This window comes from Xenopus tropicalis, chromosome 5, assembly GCF_000004195.4.
Source record: "Xenopus tropicalis strain Nigerian chromosome 5, UCB_Xtro_10.0, whole genome shotgun sequence".
Classification (NCBI taxonomy): domain Eukaryota; kingdom Metazoa; phylum Chordata; class Amphibia; order Anura; family Pipidae; genus Xenopus; species Xenopus tropicalis.
Window position 1 is genome coordinate 152,237,336 of NC_030681.2, and position 21,048 is coordinate 152,258,383.

Genomic DNA, 21,048 nt, shown 5'->3' on the forward strand with positions numbered 1-21,048 from the left:
ACAAACTGTCACTGATAACTGCCACCTTATTCTCTCTCACACAGTAACTGTCACTGCTAACTGCCAGCTCCTCCTTTTCCACAGATGCACCAACTTTCACTTCTAAATAGGGATGCACCGGATTCGGTTCGGGACTCGGCCGAATCCCGGCGTTTTTTAAAGGATTCGGTTTCGGCCGGATCTGTGGTCCCAGCTAATTAGGATTCGGTTCTGGATTCGGCCGAATTCAACTGGGTGGGTTTGGAGGTTTGGTGCATCCCTACTTCTAAATGCCTCTGGCATTTGCCAGAACCCACAGATTGCCAGTCTGGGCCTACTCCCACAAACACACCAGCTGCCACTGCTAACCGCCTGCTCCTCCTCTCCCACAGACACACCCACCATTTCTTATGCCAGCTCCTCCTCTCTCACAAACACCCCAGCTGTCACTGCTAACTGCCAGCTCTTCTGTCCCACAGACACACCAACTATCTCTTCTGTCTGTCAACGCCTTCTCTCTCTCTCTAATTCTTCCCAAAGTTAAAACCTGGTAGTTACTAGCAATTTGATGTCTGCAGAAAACATAAAACCATTTCATTAAATAGATACTGCTATTTAAATAGTTCTTTGTGTCTGAAAATAATGTGTCATGTTGTACGTGAAGTTTTGTGCTCGGACAGCAAAATGTATTTCCGGCAACCATCTCTGCTTACTGCAGTGCTGTTTTGCTTTATGGCAGGGATTCTAGCTATACAGTCAGCATCAGAGCCATATAGTCTCACAAGATGCATGACAAACAAAGCCCCTAAGCTTTTAAAGCCCACAAATGTGTGAAATACGACCTACTGACCAGCTGTGACAGATAATAGACTGCTGTTTAAGACTGTGCAGAAAATGGAATGGCTTTAATAAATAACATGGCGTTTTCTGTGTAAGGAGCTACAAACAGCAGTGACCCGTAAAAGCTGAATGTAATGGGCAGCCGAGAATGCGCCATCCAGAAGTGGCATTTAGCAAGGGCTGTGCTTTATAGTTATGGTTATCTTAAACTCTCTCCTTCCGGAAATTTGTGTGAATCAGCAATCCAGGCAGGACTTCCACTGTGCGGCGTAAATGGAGGTTAGGCAGTGAGATGTGTGGGATGCCACCGATAAGATAATTAAAGTAATAGTTCTAATAAATCAAAGCCTCCCACAGACAGGATTAATGGGGGCTCCTGCTCGGCCTGACACCTCATTCTGCAGATGCGATAAACTGGGTCTCTGTTTCGTTTTCGTTGCAATCTAATAGGGACGAGGGGACTGGCGCACAAGGCGGGGGCCTCATTAATCACCTTTCCCGTGACGGCTGTGAGTTTAAGGGACAGGAATCAATGTGAGGAAACTGCTCACAAGAGGGGCCCACAGATAATCTGATATTGTCTGATACCCCAGAGTGATACCAGGAGATACTGTATAATTAGCCATAGAGAACTTTCATTTAATAGTTTTCTTTGCTGATATAAATCCCCTGCATTTAAAGGGACAGTAACACAAAAAAAAACATATTTTAAAGTAATTATCATGTACTGCTTCCCTGCACTGGTACAACTAGTGTGTTTGCTACAGAAACCCTACTATAGTTTATATAAATACCCCGCTGTGTAGCCCCGGGGGCAGCCATTCCTGCACTGGTACAGCTGGGGTGTTTGCTACAGAAACCCTACTATAGTTTATATAAATACCCCGCTGTGTAGCCCCGGGGGCAGCCATTCCTGCACTGGTACAGCTGGGGTGTTTGCTACAGAAACCCTACTATAGTTTATATAAATACCCCGCTGTGTAGCCCCGGGGGCAGCCATTCCTGCACTGGTACAACTGGGGTGTTTGCTACAGAAACCCTACTATAGTTTATATAAATACCCCGCTGTGTAGCCCCGGGGGCAGCCATTCCTGCACTGGTACAACTAGTGTGTTTGCTACAGAAACCCTACTATAGTTTATATAAATACCCCGCTGTGTAGCCCCGGGGGCAGCCATTCCTGCACTGGTACAGCTGGGGTGTTTGCTACAGAAACCCTACTATAGTTTATATAAATACCCCGCTGTGTAGCCCCGGGGGCAGCCGTTCCTGCACTGGTACAGCTGGGGTGTTTGCTACAGAAACCCTACTATAGTTTATATAAATACCCCGCTGTGTAGCCCCGGGGGCAGCCATTCCTGCACTGGTACAGCTGGGGTGTTTGCTACAGAAACCCTACTATAGTTTATATAAATACCCCGCTGTGTAGCCCCGGGGGCAGCCATTCCTGCACTGGTACAGCTGGGGTGTTTGCTACAGAAACCCTACTATAGTTTATATAAATACCCTGCTGTGTAGCCCCGGGGGCAGCCATTCCTGCACTGGTACAGCTGGGGTGTTTGCTACAGAAACCCTACTATAGTTTATATAAATACCCCGCTGTGTAGCCCCGGAGGCAGCCATTCCTGCACCGGTACAGCTGGGGTGTTTGCTACGGATACCCTACTATAGTTTATATAAATACCCCGCTGTGTAGCCCCGGGGGCAGCCATTCCTGCACTGGTACAGCTGGGGTGTTTGCTACAGAAACCCTACTATAGTTTATATAAATACCCCGCTGTGTAGCCCCGGGGGCAGCCATTCCTGCACTCCAACAGCTGGGGTGTTTGCTACAGAAACCCTACTATAGTTTATATAAATACCCCGCTGTGTAGCCCCGGGGGCAGCCATTCCTGCACTGGTACAGCTGGGGTGTTTGCTACAGAAACCCTACTATAGTTTATATAAATACCCCGCTGTGTAGCCCCGGGGGCAGCCATTCCTGCACTGGTACAGCTGGGGTGTTTGCTACAGAAACCCTACTATAGTTTATATAAATACCCCGCTGTGTAGCCCCGGGGGCAGCCGTTCCTGCACTGGTACAGCTGGGGTGTTTGCTACAGAAACCCTACTATAGTTTATATAAATACCCCGCTGTGTAGCCCCGGGGGCAGCCATTCCTGCACTGGTACAGCTGGGGTGTTTGCTACAGAAACCCTACTATAGTTTATATAAATACCCCGCTGTGTAGCCCCGGGGGCAGCCGTTCCTGCACTGGTACAGCTGGGGTGTTTGCTACAGAAACCCTACTATAGTTTATATAAATACCCCGCTGTGTAGCCCCGGGGGCAGCCATTCCTGCACTGGTACAGCTGGGGTGTTTGCTACAGAAACCCTACTATAGTTTATATAAATACCCCGCTGTGTAGCCCCGGGGGCAGCCATTCCTGCACTCCAACAGCTGGGGTGTTTGCTACAGAAACCCTACTATAGTTTATATAAATACCCCGCTGTGTAGCCCCGGGGGCAGCCGTTCCTGCACTGGTACAGCTGGGGTGTTTGCTACAGAAACCCTACTATAGTTTATATAAATACCCCGCTGTGTAGCCCCGGGGGCAGCCATTCCTGCACTCCAACAGCTGGGGTGTTTGCTACAGAAACCCTACTATAGTTTATATAAATACCCTGCTGTGTAGCCCCGGGGGCACCCGTTCCTGCACTGGTACAGCTGGGGTGTTTGCTACAGAAACCCTACTATAGTTTATATAAATACCCCGCTGTGTAGCCCCGGGGGCAGCCATTCCTGCACTGGTACAGCTGGGGTGTTTGCTACAGAAACCCTACTATAGTTTATATAAATACCCCGCTGTGTAGCCCCGGGGGCAGCCATTCCTGCACTCCAACAGCTGGGGTGTTTGCTACAGAAACCCTACTATAGTTTATATAAATACCCCGCTGTGTAGCCCCGGGGGCAGCCGTTCCTGCACTGGTACAGCTGGGGTGTTTGCTACAGAAACCCTACTATAGTTTATATAAATACCCCGCTGTGTAGCCCCGGGGGCAGCCGTTCCTGCACTGGTACAGCTGGGGTGTTTGCTACAGAAACCCTACTATAGTTTATATAAATACCCTGCTGTGTAGCCCCGGGGGCAGCCATTCCTGCACTGGTACAGCTGGGGTGTTTGCTACAGAAACCCTACTATAGTTTATATAAATACCCCGCTGTGTAGCCCCGGGGGCAGCCATTCCTGCACTGGTACAGCTGGGGTGTTTGCTACAGAAACCCTACTATAGTTTATATAAATACCCCGCTGTGTAGCCCCGGGGGCAGCCGTTCCTGCACTGGTACAGCTGGGGTGTTTGCTACAGAAACCCCACTATAGTTTATATAAATACCCTGCTGTGTAGCCCCGGGGGCAGCCATTCCTGCACCGGTACAGCTGGGGTGTTTGCTACAGAAACCCTACTATAGTTTATATAAATACCCTGCTGTGTAGCCCCGGGGGCAGCCATTTAAGGAGCAGGTTACATAACAGATAATAGATGCTATCTGTAGAATACAATTCTATTACAGAGCTTATCTGTTATCGGCTATGTAACCTGTGCCTTTTCTCCCTTTTTAGCCTGAATTGCTGCTCCGAGCTGTACCAGTGCAGGGCAACAGTACATTATATTTTGATTACTTTGAAATGCTTTTATTTTTTGGTGTTACTGTTCCTTTAATAAGAGATTGACAGACAGAAAACACATAAGAGCTTACAGGTCAAGTTTATAACATCAAGTAAGTCTTCAAGAGCAGGACCCTCATTGATCCCTGTTATTGTACAGCTCTGAAGAATATATTGGTGTTTTATAAATACTGGTATTTGACCTGTTATCCAGAATGCTTGGGACCCGGGGGTATTCCGGATAAAGGATCTTTGGATGTAATTTGGATTGCCATGCCTTAAGTCTACTAAAAAGTATTTAAACATTAAATAAATCCAGTAGGATTGTCCTGCCTCCAATACGGATTAATTATATACAGAAACAAGTACAAGGTACTGTTTTATTCAAAAAAAAAACCTTTTTTTAAAAATTACAATTATTTGTTTAAAACTGAGTCTATGGGAGACGGCCTTCCCATAATTCAGAACTTGGGATAATGGGTTTCTGGATAACCGGTCCTATACCTGTATGTGTAAGCAGCATTTATCTCTCCCTATGATCCTCCCCTTCTGTGTTTTCCCATGTCCATAAAAACCCAGAGCGATCCATTGGTAGTTAACATGCTAGTTAAATATTCACATAGGGGGTATTTGTGGACTCGGAATCATACTATCCCTACCATACAATTAGGAGCAGCCATTGTTACCATGATGCCTCGGTGTCTGTCCAAAAGCAGCACCGCACACATAGCCTAGAACATACACAGGCATGCTTGTTGCTGCACCACTATTATAAATGCCATTAATATTATTTTGACTCATGTTCCAGTGCTGTTCTCTCCTATTTTTCCTCTACGTCAATATAAATTTCAAATATTACTGCCATTATCCGGCTAGTTGCTGTTGCAGGTACCGTGCGTAGGACAAATAAGTGCCCCCATGATAGGGTATTGTTATGGCACAGTGAGTTGTGAGTAGAGCCCCCCTCTGTGTGCAGCTCCCGCACTCTCACACTCTCACTCTCATAGGGATCTGTGTTGTAACTCGGAACCTTTGCTGAACCTGCGTGTCTCTCTTCCCCTGAGACCTCTATCCTCCATGCAAGTCCGGACTTCAGCTGAATTATATTGGCTGGAAATCACTCCGTGTTCCTTTTTGCTGTAAGAAAACCGGTTCTGTTAACTCTATTAGTCCTGAAGAGAATACGTTTGTGATGTATTTGTCAGAATAATGTTTTACATGAGTTTTCAAAATCCGCTTTCCAGGGTGCCCATTCCATTTTTATCCACCAACAGCCATTTAAAGGGGTTGGTCCCCTTTGTACAACATTCACAAATCTAGCTGATCCTTTTACTTCTGCACAGAGCCTGTACTGGGGGGTCAGTGACCCCTATAAACACAACAGTAGCTTTTTTGCTTCTTTACATGATGTCACACACTACTGGCAGCAGACTCACTTCCTATTGGCTGTGTCTCCTGTCAGTCCGACGCTGCTTCCTGTGCCTGTCATTGGTTAATTTCTCCCTTGCAATGGCATAGGCGATTAGCCAATTGCTGAACACTAAAGGTAGCCATACAAGGGCCAATTGTAGCTGCCGATATGGGTCCCTTGGACCGATTCGGCAGCTTCTTGACCCATGTAGGGGCAGCAACGAGGGGCCTGACTGACCGACATCTGGCCTGAAATTGGCCACATATCAATCGGGCAGGTTAAAAGATTTAGTCGGATCGGGGACCGCATCGGCTCGTTACTAGTGGTTGAACTGTACCCACAGCTTAATGAACTCTATTAGACCCAAATCAATGTGTAAGTAATAGGGGATAAACCATAGCTAATAATTGTGTATGCCATATATACATATCCCATAATACAAAGATATTCGGTATTCCGCAGTCTGTTCTGCTTAAAGGGAAACTCCGGCTACTGTACAAAAATGTGTTAAAAAGCCCCACACAACACAGAAACCCCTAATATCCCTATCCCTGTAATCTGTTCCTTCAAAAAGTAGGAATAAATACCATTTATATACTGAAATCCAGCTGCAAAACTGTTCTTCTCTTTCTGCATCATTTGAAATCCTGGCAGGGGAGGAGGGACTAAAACACTGATGTTACAAATTGTAACAATGTCCCCACAGCTTACAGGCATCATGCAGGAACTACATAACCCATAATGCATTGCACTGGGATGTTCCTTTCCTTATTGACATCACGTGTGCAGCAGGGAATTGTGGGATTGGGAGGATGCAGGCCGAAGGCAGTTGAGGACAGACGATTACTGTTACATTTTATTTGAGTCACAAAGTAGTCAGCCAGATCAGCAGGGGAACAGGGGGTGGGGCTTAGGGAACAGGGGGCGGGGCTTAGGGAACTGTTCCAAACCATATTATTACATTAAACATCATGAAAAGGCTGCATATTTTCCAATTGATGTCTATTGCAAAGTTGCTTGAAATGATGTTTACGTTTCAAAAAGCTTAAGTTGTGTTTGGGTGGAGTTCCCCTTTAAAATGGGCTCACAAACTGCTTGTTTGGTTCCAGAAGGAAAGTATCACAGTAGAAGCTGGGCGTCAGCACTAACACTTAAGCATTTCTTGGAAACTAAAAATTTCATTTCAGCAGTTTCCTCCATCGCCGGTTGATTTAATACCAACGCAGAGAGCTTTACAGATGACTGGGGGCTCATAGTGACGAGAATAAAGCCCAGCAAAGCTACAGACCATAACGTTCATTTCTCATGTGATTGAAACTACAGACAATATGAGGAGGCGTGAGTGACGGTTCTTACCCATTCAGAACCGAGATCCCCCCCCTCCCCAGTAGTGTTGGCCCGATGATGGACATAAAAGTATAACCATTCAATCATTTTTCAAAAATTGTTCCGCTGCTGGAAGGTTCCTTATGTCGGTGGCATCTGGGGCCTACGTGGAACCTCAACTCAACTGTGGCTTTTCTCTACTTGTGTCCCATAGATTCATATTATTAAACCTTACAGTATGTACAGGGGCTGGCTTAGGAGTGTTATCATTTTGTAAATGGCGTATTTACAAACGTGCTTCCCTAGAGATTTCGTTAGTATATGCTGTGTAAGAATCTCAGGAGAAGCCTCTCTTACCAATAATGCATCATTGGCTAGGTTTCCACCATAGACCATGCTAGATGGCATTGCTGCGTAATGCATTAAATAACAAGGAATGGTAAAAACTCAGTAAGCTTTATCAGAAAGGTCTGTGTGAATACAGCCATAAGCACTCACAGAAATGAGTCCTCTATCAAAAGAAACAAAGGATTTCTTTTCTTCTTTTTTGTAAACATGTTCTTCTGTGTCTGACTTCCTTCAGGGCATGGGCACGAGTCTGCTCAGTTTGCTTCTCTCTCCCCCTCCCTTCTCTTGCTCCCCTCCCATCTCAACTCTCTCCCCCTTCCATCAGAATCTGCTCCCCTTCCCAACTGTGCTGTGTAATCTTAGCTACCAGCAGCCAGAGCTGCAGCACAGAAGCTACCAAGACCAAGCTAAAATGGCAGCTCTATCTTAATCAAAGCTTCTATGGCTGTTACTCGGGTATGGTAAGGGCAGTGGCACATAGGGAAATTAGTTGCCTGCTATAAATCTTCACTATTGCGGGCGACTAATCTCCCTGACATGCCATGCCACTGGCAAGAATGTAAATCACCAGTGGGATAGCATACGCATCGCTTCGGTTTTCCGAAGTCCCCCGAAGTTTACTTGCAAGGCAACTTTGGGCGACCGAAGCAATGCGTATGCTATGCCACCGGAAATTTACATTCTTGCTGGTGGGATGGCATGTCGGGGAGATTAGTTGCCCGCAATAGTGAAGATTTATCGTTCTAGTTTGCACTATTGTGGCAAATCTATTGGCAGTAAAATGCCTTTCTTTCTCCTTTAAGGGCAATGGGACAGTTCATTGGGTGGGCTACAGTGAGTCCTTGCCCGGTGGCTCCATATTGTTGACTGATGTGTGAGCAGCTGATCTCCCCATGGCAAATACTGGCTGTAGCCCCCACACATTGGCAATGCCCTGAACTTCTGAAGGAAAATGTTGACAGCACCAGGCATACTAGATATGAAAACATGAACGTTTGTGCAGTAGGGATGCCCCCACCCATCATCATGAAGGTGGAATGAAAATATGTAAAAGTACTTACCAAACATACCCATAATGCACTGGCTTGCCGTCCCTGAGATATCTCACAAGGCTTTTCAGCTCCTTTCAGCCCTCCTCACCTCTATGGTTACTCTTATTGGTCACACTCTGGGCCTTGCGTGTTCCATGGATCTTGTACTGATAAGATCTAAAGAGATTGAAACAAGGTGTTTGCAAGTTGGAATTTATAGCTCTGAATTATAAGACGGTACTATTAAACAGTGGGTACATAGTTGGGGGCATAAGTGAGTAATTTGCTTGCCTTTAATGAGGGTTAAACCTACCATTTGTGGTTGTAAAGCAGTGCTGTATGTGTAACATGAGATACATAAATAACATAAATACATAACATAATACATTAATAACTTGTTTCCAGAAGGACTTTATTTTGCACTTTATTTCTTGAGAGTTGGGGGCTTTTTCAGTTCTTCTTACCCTAACCTCTAACCAGGGTCAGACTGTGGCTGCTACCTGAGGGCCCCCCTCCCCAGACACAATGTCAAACCCCCTCCCCCAGGGCACGATGGTTGGGGGAGATACACCAGCGCCCACAGTTGGCAGAGGGAGCAGTTTGGGTCGCAAAAGCCGGGGGGCCTACTAGGGCCAGGGCCCGCTGGGTTTTTTCCCAGGGCCCTCCGGCCCAGTCCAACCCTGCCTCTAAAGGTGGCCATACACCTTCACATCCGCTCGCTTGGCGATGTCGCCAAGCGAGTGGATCTTCTCCTGATATCCCCCACCTACGGGTGGGCGATATTGGCAGAATCCAGGCTAATTCGGTTATTATTTAATTATAACAAGGGTATAAGCAAAGTCATTTGGGGACCGCATCAATGAGCCGATGCGGTCCTCGATCCGACTAGATTTTTTAACTTTCCCGATTGATATCTGGGCGATTTCAGGCCAGATATCGGTCGGCAGGCCCGTCGATAGTGCCCATACACAGCAGTTAGAATCAGTCTGTGTATGGGCACCTTAACTTGTGGTTTTTCCATAAAACAATATCTGTTTATAATAATGATTCGGCAAATATTTGCCCTTTTTCAGCAGGATTTCACCGTGCAAAGTGCGTGGTTCTCTTTAGCCCTTCCGTAGCCTTAGTTGCATATGTGAAATAGGATTTGGGTCAGTATTCAGCCCAATCTTTCACAAAGGATTCAGTGTTTGGTCAAATCCCCAAATTGTGGAATTGGTGCATCCCTAGTTCATAAGTATGTATAAATGGCTGCCCCATTAACATTCCTTGGCATTTGATACCCAATGGCACATTCTGCAGTATATCCAAAGAAACTTAAGTTGGAATGAGTTTGGGGCCACAGATAAACAACCTTCAACATAACAATATCAGGCAATAAATCTGTTATTGTTTTTTAGGAGTTCTTTGAAAACCCTGCTTTCCGCCCGGATGGGATGAAGCTGTATCCAACGTTGGTGATCCGTGGCACCGGTCTGTATGAGCTGTGGAAAACTGGACGATACAGAAGTTATTCCCCAAGCACCCTGGTGGATTTGGTGGCGAGGATTTTGGCCCTTGTGCCTCCATGGACACGGGTTTACAGAGTGCAGAGGTAAAGAAGTGTTTTTGTTCAATTTAAACTAATGTTTGGGTCATCTGGTTCCAAACAATGGCGTAAGGATGTCTCTAATAGCCTTCCCCATCATTTTATCGGCATTACAACTCGGTATAAGTGCCAGTCCCCTGTGCTTCTTATGGTTTTATTTGCTCAGTGGATTGGAATCAGCCCCCATGATGCTCTATAAACCTGCCAAAACAGTCATTTTCCCGGCCTTTCTGCAGCGGCACGGGTATAAAAGCAAAGCCCCAGGTTTGTGCGTACAGTAATCTCTCGCTGCGTTTATTGCAACCTCACAGAATGGAAGTCGCAGCCCCATTCAAATATCGCAGGTCTTTGTACTTTGAAATGCTATTGTGGGTCCTGTCAGTGAACACAGAGTGGGTCCTGTCAGTGAACACAGAGTAAGGATTTGATGAGAAAATATGACCCGCCCCCCCTTTGGTCCAAGTATAGAAACCCACCGGCTTTGTGCAAGGAAATCATAATTGAACCGCTAAACAGACTTTGTACTCAAAGTGGCATTGAAGGTTAATGAATGACAGTGTAAAAGGGAGAAATTAATCCCATTATTTCCTTCAATTGTTACTTTATTGTTAAAAATGCATATTCTGAAAGGCCTAGCGCGGCAGTTACTTCTATACAGGCAGAGATTAGATTCACAAACACTTTCACCACGGCCTTCTTCCCGTAGCCAAAGGCTATCTAATCTAAGGCTAACTAATAAGTTGATGCAAAATTGATGAGAGTGCTATTCTAAGCACTTCTGGAATTTACTTTCATTATTTTTTTAATTCCAAGGTATTAAGGGTTAAAAGTACTGTTACTATGGATGCACTTTGTTAGAATATCGCCACCTGCTGGTCACTTTCAGAACATAACGTAGTGGAGGATGTTGTTGAGGAAGTTGTCAGGAGAAAGAAGGCTGCTCTGATGTTCTTCTGGTGTGTGTGTCTGTGTCAGCTTCATGCATGGAAGAACAAGGGGGCCGTGTCCCGTCCCCCCAGAATTTACCCCCCCCATGCCACCACGAGTCCTAGGCACTGGGTATGATGGGGGTCAGACATGTTGGCTGGCAACCCTGCTGTACTGATATGCATTTATGGACTCAGTAGGTGGGAAGGAGGACTGCAACTGGGGGAGTGGTTCATGTGGTTGGGGTAGAGGTACCTGTTCAGGAGGGGTCGGGTTCATTGACATTTGATCGTCATTAGATTAGTCACATTAGTGCCACCTAGAACGCAATATTTATTCTGCAGAAAGCATTACCATACCTGAGTAACAGCCCTAGAAGTTCCCTCTGTTTGTTTAAGATAGCAGCTGCCATTATAGCTTGGTCTCAGTAGCTTCCTGCTGCAGCTCAGGCTGCTGGTGGCTCAGATTACACAGCAGTTTAGAGGGGGAGAGAGTTGAGATGGGAAGGAGAGATTAGCAAACCGAGCAGACTCCTTACCGTGCCCTGAAGGATTTTTCTAAGAGAGGAAGTACGACACAGAAGAACTTGTGTGCACAAAAGAAGAAAAGAAATCCTGTGTTCATGGCTGTATTTACACAGACCTTTCTGATAAAGCTTACTGAGTTTTTACCTTTCCTTCTCCTTTAAACATATTATTAAGCCAGAGCTGCATGACTTGCTGCTACTCTGTGGTTTTCTACTTGTCCTTTTTTCTCAAGTTAGGAAGACAAATTGTGACAAATGGCTAAATACATAAATACAGTTTATTTCAAAGAGGGAATCAAAAGCGCTGCCAGTAATTGGAAGCGCTTAGCTAAGTCTCTGATATGGTGCCCCCCCGAATGCCCTTTGCTGTTACTGGCAAGTACTGTTATCAATGCCCCGGCCACGCGTACAGTTGCACTTTCCCGCCGTACAGTCTCCCTGGGCGCATTCCTTTTGTTCTCTTCTTCTGTTTGCGATGATAAGAGAATGTTGAATAGATTCTCCCCAGGATGGCGCCACAGATGGCTGTGCAAGCACTTGGCTATTGTCTAAGACACATTGATGCCACGCTGCGTGTAAAGACAGATTGGCAATACCCGTCACGGCGCGGCGTAACAAGATTTATTTGCAGTTCTGCCTACCAGGGGGCCGGTGTTCTCTTGCCGAGCGCCTTGAGCCTTTCAGCGGAGGAAAAATCTTGCAAGGAAAGATCAATTATTCCTCAAGTGCCACGTTCAAATGAGTGCGGATCTTGGCTATTTAAAGTGGCTTTAACCCTCCCTTGGGACAAGCAGTAGGCAAGTCTGCTGAGATCTGAGTGAGCTAATGGATTTACTCTATAAAAAGAAGGATTTATATGGAGTGGAGGGAATAGGAATGGAAGCGCATTGTTATATAAATGTATAGATAACACTTTATAGAATAATAATAATGGCAAAGGCGCAGAGAAGGGAGAGAGAGTGGATTATGATATAAAAGTAGAGCGAGTAGAGGAGAAATTATATCAGTATAAATTTCCAGCAGGGGAATGACTGGGGTGTGCCCAAAATGTTGGTACTGCTGCTTGTGTTCATGGGGGGTCCCATATAAATAACCTGTGTGGGGCCCCAGAGTTTCTGATGGTGGTCTTGATGGTGTCCATTGAAATGGGGGGGGGGGGGTGTAAATTCTATAGCCAATCAAGGACTCTCTAATTGCACCAGACCACTAAATGGTGATTGCTTTAGGGGGAAATGAGCCCAGTGTTGCTGCTACACCTCATTAGATGTTCCCTGTATCCCCCCTGTTCCTACTTGCTCTGTTCTTTCTACACAAGCCCAATCCATGGTGACGTGGCTCCTAATTAGTGACGTTGGGGTTCCTGCACGCTCCCGTGCCTCTCCCCCTTCCATTAGAGCTTTTACAGCACCTCATTGTGCTCCCAGATGTTCAGAGCGTTGGTCGTGTATAATAGAGGCGCCTTCCATTAACAAACTGCTCCCTCAGAGATTCTCCCTGCTGGAAACATTCACATTTGTATCGTTGTAAAACTTTAACACCCATGTGTGCCTACACAATGCAATCCTAATAGAATACTTACTGGGGGTTCAGTGCAGAACTTATTTATAGGAGGTATGTATCTTATTAGAGTTCAGTTATTTGAGAGTGAGCGGTACATATAGAATGGGGAGCCACAGAGGGACCCGAGGCGCATACAGAATGGGGAGACACAGAGGGACCCTGCCCAGACAGGGGGGAAGGGGAGGGGCACATACAGAATGGAGAGACACAGAGGGACCCTGCCCAGACAGAGGGGAAGGTGAGGGGCACATACAGAATGGGGAGACACAGAGGGACCCTGCCCAGACAGAGGGGAAGGGGAGGGGCACATACAGAATGGGGAGACACAGAGGGACCCTGCTAAATCTGTTTCTTTAACAACAAATGTGTAACTGCTGGATAATCCTTATGTTTTGCAGGGATATACCGATGCCACTAGTAAGCTCTGGGGTGGAACATGGCAACCTGAGGGAATTGGCATTAGCCAGAATGAAAGATTTGGGCACTGAGGTAAGTATATATGTATTTAGCATCAAATCCAAGGAACAAGTGCACTACATGTATAATTCATAAATGATATAAAATAATCGGTGCGTGTTTACTGGTCTGCTGATGCCATAGCCCTGAGTGCCCAGTTGTGCTCTCTGTTTTAGTCCTTGTCTGATTGGTCAGAGAGTTAGCAGATCAGCCGCTGCCATACATAGAAAGATTTGCTCATTTGGTGATGATGCCAAATAACCGGATCTTTCCCTGATTTGCCCACATTGAGGCAGACGATATCAGGTTAATCCATTTATTTGGCCTTCATGCCAAACGATCAGAGCATAATTGCCGCTGTGCAAGGGCCACATAAGCGCACAAATCCGGTTCTCGATCTGATTGGGAAATCAAACCTCTATGACTGACATCGGGCAGATATCAGTTGGATAGGCCTGTCTCAGAACCCCATACACGGGCAGATAAGCTGCCAACTCGGTCTCTCTGCAGCTTTTATTGGCCTCTATATAACGACCTTTATATGGCCATATCTTCTCCCAATATTTATTGAATTTCTACCTTTATTTGAACTTTTAGTGCCGAGACGTAAGAACGCGAGAGGTGGGAATTCAAGAAATTCATCACAAAGTCAGACCTTATCAGGTGGGTTCCGTGCAAAGGTGTAACCAAGTGACCATTCATGCCGAGATTATGGGCTTATGTAATAAATGGCACCAAGTTTGCCCAGGAGCAGTAACCCATAGCAACCAATCAGCAGGTAGCATTTACCGGGCACCTGTTTAAAAGCAAACATCTTATTAGTTACAATGGCTTACTGCTGCTGGGTTATGTAATATAAGGAGCAAAGTTTGGAACAGTTCTTATCACCTATAGCAACCAATCAGGAAGTAGCATTTACAGGTCACCTATTTAAAACTAAAAGTCCCCATACATGGGCCGATATGCTCACTTGGCAATGGCCCCTGGGGCCAAATGATTGAATTATAACAATGGGAATAAGAAAAGTCGGTCCGGGGACAGCATCAACGAGCCAATGCAGTCCCTGATCCGACTACATTTTCTAACCTGTCCGATCGAGATCTGCCCGATTTCAAGCCAAATATCGGTTGGGCAGGCCCATCGGTAGTGCCCATACATGGGCCGATTAGCTGCTGAATCGGTCTAAGGGACCCATATCAGCAGTTAGAATTAGCCCGTGTATTGGGGACCTTTAGCGTCGCATTGGTTGCTATGGGTTACTGTACCTGGGCAAACTAGTGCCTGTTATTACATATGGGGGCTAGAGCTTTCTATTACACATGGGGGTAAGTGGAGCAATTTCTGGCCAATCATCAGTGCTTGGCGTCACAGTCATTCACATACGGAGACGTCCGCCGTCGGTAAATATTTAAGTTCCCCTTTCATTGAGTAAAGGAAAAGGATCTCTCTTTGTTCCCAATCCATTACTGAGCCACATGATAAATGGCAATTTGTCATAAACGGGCTAAAGTGGGGCTTCATCCTGCGGCGATAGTGTAGCATGAAAAAGCAATCAGATTACAAATAAATTCCTTCCTCGTCTCATTAGCGAGCCGCGCTTGTGGCAGGGGGGGCAGCGGAATTGTACAGAGGGAGCTAATTAAATAAATCAGTGTGCGGCAGTTAATAAAATCAGCTGTCAGAGGGGAGCGGAGTAGGCGCCGCTCGCTGTGTTTTCGTGTTTACCTTGCGTTTGGCATTTAAGACACATTTATACGGCGAGTATTTTCCTTTTATTGCCTGGATACCCGGGGATGGGTAGAAATGAATATTCACACAGATATGAGTGACAGTAACTAGGTGTGGGCTGCCGGGATACCAAAGCTGAATTCTGTACAATGGAGCGGGGCTCATACAGACGCACAGATATTAGTTGGAAAGAAATAAAAGGGCAGCTCTTAAAGGGCATTTATATATTTAACTTTGACTAAAGTAAATATCATTATTACCATCTTACCATAGAAACTTTCAGCTTGCAGTTTGTCTTTCCAAAGCTGCCATTTCCTTATTAGTGTTCTGATATAATCACTTTCCTATATAACTAGCCTGTTTGGCACAAACTGGCACAGAGCTGGATGGTAATGGATTCCTATAGGCATAGCCTGTACAGAGAGATACCATAAAACTATGGCAGCATAGGGATTCCCCTGTACTAAGCACAATTCAGCAGGAACAGCCCCCTAAGTTTGCTCATAGCCTGTACAGAGAGATACCATAAAACTATGGCACATAGGGATTCCCCTGTACTAAGCACAATTCAGCAGGAACAGCCCCCTAAGTTTGCTCATAGCCTGTACAGAGAGATACCATAAAACTATGGCACATAGGGATTCCCCTGTACTAAGCACAATTCAGCAGGAACAGCCCCCTAAGTTTGCTCATAGCCTGTACAGAGAGATACCATAAAACTATGGCACATAGGGATTCCCCTGTACTAAGCACAATTCAGCAGGAACAGCCCCTAAGTTTGCTCATAGCCTGTACATAGAGATACCATAAAACTATGGCACATAGGGATTCCCCTGTACTAAGCACAATTCAGCAGGAACAGCCCCCTAAGTTTGCTCATAGCCTGTACAGAGAGATACCATAAAACTATGGCACATAGGGATTCCCCTGTACTAAGCACAATTCAGCAGGAACAGCCCCCTAAGTTTGCTCATAGCCTGTACAGAGAGATACCATAAAACTATGGCACATAGGGATTCCCCTGTACTAAGCACAATTCAGCAGGAACAGCCCCCTAAGTTTGCTCATAGCCTGTACAGAGAGATACCATAAAACTATGGCACATAGGGATTCCCCTGTACTAAGCACAATTCAGCAGGAACAGCCCCTAAGTTTGCTCATAGCCTGTACATAGAGATACCATAAAACTATGGCACATAGGGATTCCCCTGTACTAAGCACAATTCAGCAGGAACAGCCCCCTAAGTTTGCTCATAGCCTGTACAGAGAGATACCATAAAACTATGGCACATAGGGATTCCCCTGTACTAAGCACAATTCAGCAGGAACAGCCCCCTAAGTTTGCTCATAGCCTGTACAGAGAGATACCATAAAACTATGGCACATAGGGATTCCCCTGTACTAAGCACAATTCAGCAGGAACAGCCCCCTAAGTTTGCTCATAGCCTGTACAGAGAGATACCATAAAACTATGGCACATAGGGATTCCCCTGTACTAAGCACAATTCAGCAGGAACAGCCCCTAAGTTTGCTCATAGCCTGTACATAGAGATACCATAAAACTATGGCACATAGGGATTCCCCTGTACTAAGCACAATTCAGCAGGAACAGCCCCCTAAGTTTGCTCATAGCCTGTACAGAGAGATACCATAAAACTATGGCACATAGGGATTCCCCTGTACTAAGCACAATTCAGCAGGAACAGCCCCCTAAGTTTGCTCATAGCCTGTACAGAGAGATACCATAAAACTATGGCACATAGGGATTCCTCTGTACTAAGCACAATTCAGCAGGAACAGCCCCCTAAGTTTGCTCATAGCCTGTACAGAGAGATCCAACTGGGAAGGCCTGGATTATTACTGATATAAGGCTGCTGCACCTCTGGGCTGGTACAGTAAGTTCTGTATATAACAATAAAAGTGAGTAAATAGGCTGAGCAAAATAAAAATTGTTTTTAATATAGACTTGGTCAAAAACGTAATCTATAAAGGCTGGAGTGAACGGATGTCTAACTTAATAGTCAGAACACTACTTTCTCCATTGCATCTCCCTAACCTGCAGGTTTGCACTGGGGTGTCCGGGTCACATACTGCATCTCCTCCTTATGTCCGCGATGGGGGGGAATATGCACCGGCAGAGAGAGCAGACTGGGTCCAGACCGGCCCAGTCCAACTTTTCCAGCCTTTATAGATGACATTTTTGGCTAACTTTTCTTGATTGTTGAGGGTTTTTCTGTTCGCAGGTTGAGCTAATTCGCAGAGATTACGTCGCTAACGGTGGGTGGGAGACATTTTTATCCTACGAAGATCCCGAGCAAGACATACTTATCGGCCTCCTGCGCCTACGGAAATGTTCCGAACAGTCCTTCCGGCCCGAGCTCAAGGGGGGCGTGTCTATTGTGCGGGAACTGCATGTTTACGGCAGCGTGGTCCCAATCAGCAGCCGCGACCCTTCCAAGTTCCAACATCAGGTAAGACCTAGAAATGTGTCCTACTGACATCATCAGTTAACCCCGTCTGGGACCCCCAGAGTTGCTCAGATGGGAAACTGGTTGTGGGGTGGGCGGGGTTCCCCTTAGGACATGTCAGGGGGCTGCTTTATGGTATTTAGCTTGTTGTTGCCGTGGGCTACTGGATTTTATTACATATATGTGGAACGAGCCTTTCCTTGAACGTTGCTGGGCCTATTTCTCGGATCTATTATTTGTTGAGTCGTTTGGCCATTGATTTGTTTTTATATTTCCTGCAACTGGACGCCACAATCCATTTTTATGGGTTTGAATAAACCCCTAGGAGCGTTTTATGATGCGGCATCACTCGTGTAAAACAGAACAATTGTTTATCTAATTCATAATATTCATTTAATGTGATGCTTATTGCGCTCAAATAGGGACACGCCTTGTTGTGACGTATGCCCTTCACCTTGACCTCTTTGGTTACTGGACAAACCACCAAACTGAGAAACACATCAGTAATATCCTCCCTAGAATCCGGGGTGCAATGTATAACCCATCCAGACATCCCTTTCATATTAAATGCCTTGGTATTGGATAGGAAAATATGGGATTTATCTTTAATTTCATTACCTCTGTTTCTTCCTGCGCCCATATTACTCCAGCAGAGGGTCAGGTCCCCACAAAAACATGGCAGGTATTGGGCACATAGTGGGTAGGTACATGCAGATAGAGGTAGGTCTGTGGGTCAAAATACAAGCGCCCCCACCTGTCCTTTTATGGCATCACTTCTAGTTTAATGGCAGCCAGAAGCACCCAAACCCCATTATATCTGTGGCTTCCCAATAATGTAATATTGTTTTTACAATGGATGTAGCTGCAATGTGTGTCATATGACAAGGAGAGTTATTGTGAGGAGCCTGGTAAGCAAAGCTATTCGTATACTAAGCATGCTGTTGTTTATACAGGGGTTTGGAATGCTGCTGATGGAGGAAGCAGAGCGAATAGCAAGGGAGGAACATGGTTCCTGGAAAATTGCCGTTATTTCAGGTAAGAGGGAATTTGTACATTCATTGTGGAATATCCCCCATTTTCCCATCTGCACATCTGGCTACTGTATTTATTGCAATTTAATGTAACTTGAACCACAGGGGGTTTAATAAGAGAGGCTCCTCCTTTTGCTGCCAGTGGGAGGAGCTTAGTAAAGAGGGAGATACTGGTTTATGAGCTAAACAAATAATCCCATGAGTCAATGATGAGCTTAGGGTTATTTTCTCATCTTGCAGGGTACTTGGAATTCCAGGGCCTAATAACATTAACAGCATCATAACAGCAGCAGGAATCACTCATAGCCTGACAAAGAAAAACATGTAACACAGGCAGCAGCAGATTCCCCTTAACTTGGCACAATTTAGCAGGGAAATATTTATATCTAAGCCTAGTAAAATGTTGCTCTTTGAATGTCTTTTTCTTTAAAGGGATTCTGTTGTGATATTTGTGGGGCACTTTGTATCTCTAAATGACACTGTTACACAGCAAATAATTCCCTCTGCCATTTAACCTTTTATTCTTGTACCAACAAATGTATTTGTAGCTGTAATATTGGTGTGTAGGCGCCATCTCAGTGCCTTGTGCCTGAGTCTGAGCTTTCAGCCAGCGCTACACATTAGAACTGCTTTCAGCTAACCTATTGTTTCTCCTACTCCCATGTAACTGGAGGAGTCCCAAGCCGGACTTGGATTTCTTACTATTGAGTGCTATTCTGATACCTACTGGGAGCTGCTATCTTGCTCCCTTCCCATTGTTCTGCTGATCGGCTGCTGGGGGTGAGGGGGGGGGGTATCACTCCAACTTGCAGCGCAGCAGTAAAGTGTGCCTAAATCTGAGCTTTCAGCCAGCGCTACACATTAGAACTGCTTTCAGCTAACCTATTGTTTCTCCTACTCCCATGTAACTGGAGGAGTCCCAAGCCGGACTTGGATTTCTTACTATTGAGTGCTATTCTGATACCTACTGGGAGCTGCTATCTTGCTTCCTTCCCATTGTTCTGCTGATCGGCTGCTGGGGGGGGAGGGGGGGATATCACTCCAACTTGCAGCACAGCAGTAAAGTGTGAGTGAAGTTTATCAGAGCACAGGTCACATGGCTGTGGCACCCTGGGAAATGAAGAATATGGCTAGCCCCATGGGAAAAACAGATTACAATGAGAAGCTCTATTAACTGATGGGTTTTGAAATTGGACGTCTTCTGATTAATGTGGCCTGATATATTTTCTTAACACCCCTGACTCATCTCATTGTTTGTTCTTTAAGTTAAGAAACTCTTACTTTATTCAATCTGCTTGCCTAAGTGGTCTTTTTATACCTAAATTAAAACGTAACTAGAAAATCCAGTCAATATCCCGTGCTTAAAAGTGCATATCCCCTCCCACCCACGCCAACGCAAATAGCTCTTTAAAATGCTATCAGTCGCAGCCCACGCAGAAGATGCAGATAACTAAGCTGCGCCCAGTCTCTACTCGCCTCACAAATATATATATATACAACAAGCCTTTTAGCCATTATGTAATGTCCCATCTCAGGTCGCTCCCCTACGGCACATACACGGTTTGCCTCTTTTATACTCGACATGCACAGAGGCTCCGGGAGTAACAGCAATTAACATGCGCTGAGATGATCGCTTCTCTTCCATTTGTGTCTCCTCAAGTAGAAAATTATCATGGCTGCCGGCCAAGGGATTCTGGGCACCTTCAAGATAAGGGGATGTTGTAGAGACAAGTGTGTGAGAGTGGATACTGTGTGTATGTGTGTGTATATACAGGTCCGATACCTGTATGTATATTATATTATATATATATATATATATATATATATATATATATATATATATATATAGGTACAGGTATCGGACCCCTTATCCGGAAACCCATTATCCAGAAAGTTCTGAATTATGGAAAGGCCATCTCCCATAGACTCCATTTTAATCAAATAATTCACATTTTTAAAAATGGTTTCCTTTTTCTCTGTAATAATAAATCAGTACCTGTACTTGATCCCAACTAAGATATAATTACCCCTTATTGGGGCAGAACAGCCCTATTGGGTTTATTTCATGGTTAAATGATTCCCTTTTCTCTGTAATAATAAAACAGTACCTGTACTTGATCCCAACTAAGATATAATTACCCCTTATTGGGGCAGAACAGCCCTATTGGGTTTATTTCATGGT

The 21,048-nt window shown here is 45.3% G+C and overlaps 1 protein-coding gene across 1 annotated transcript in view; it reads left to right on the plus strand.

The window, feature by feature from the left end:
- elp3 (elongator acetyltransferase complex subunit 3) overlaps positions 1–21,048 on the plus strand; it is a 76,152-nt gene that overhangs the window by 37,256 nt on the left and 17,848 nt on the right. The window contains 5 exon segments of the mRNA NM_001001215.1: positions 9,983–10,176; positions 13,582–13,672; positions 14,237–14,302; positions 17,611–17,838; positions 18,789–18,870. Coding sequence (NP_001001215.1) covers positions 9,983–10,176; positions 13,582–13,672; positions 14,237–14,302; positions 17,611–17,838; positions 18,789–18,870 — 661 coding nt within the window.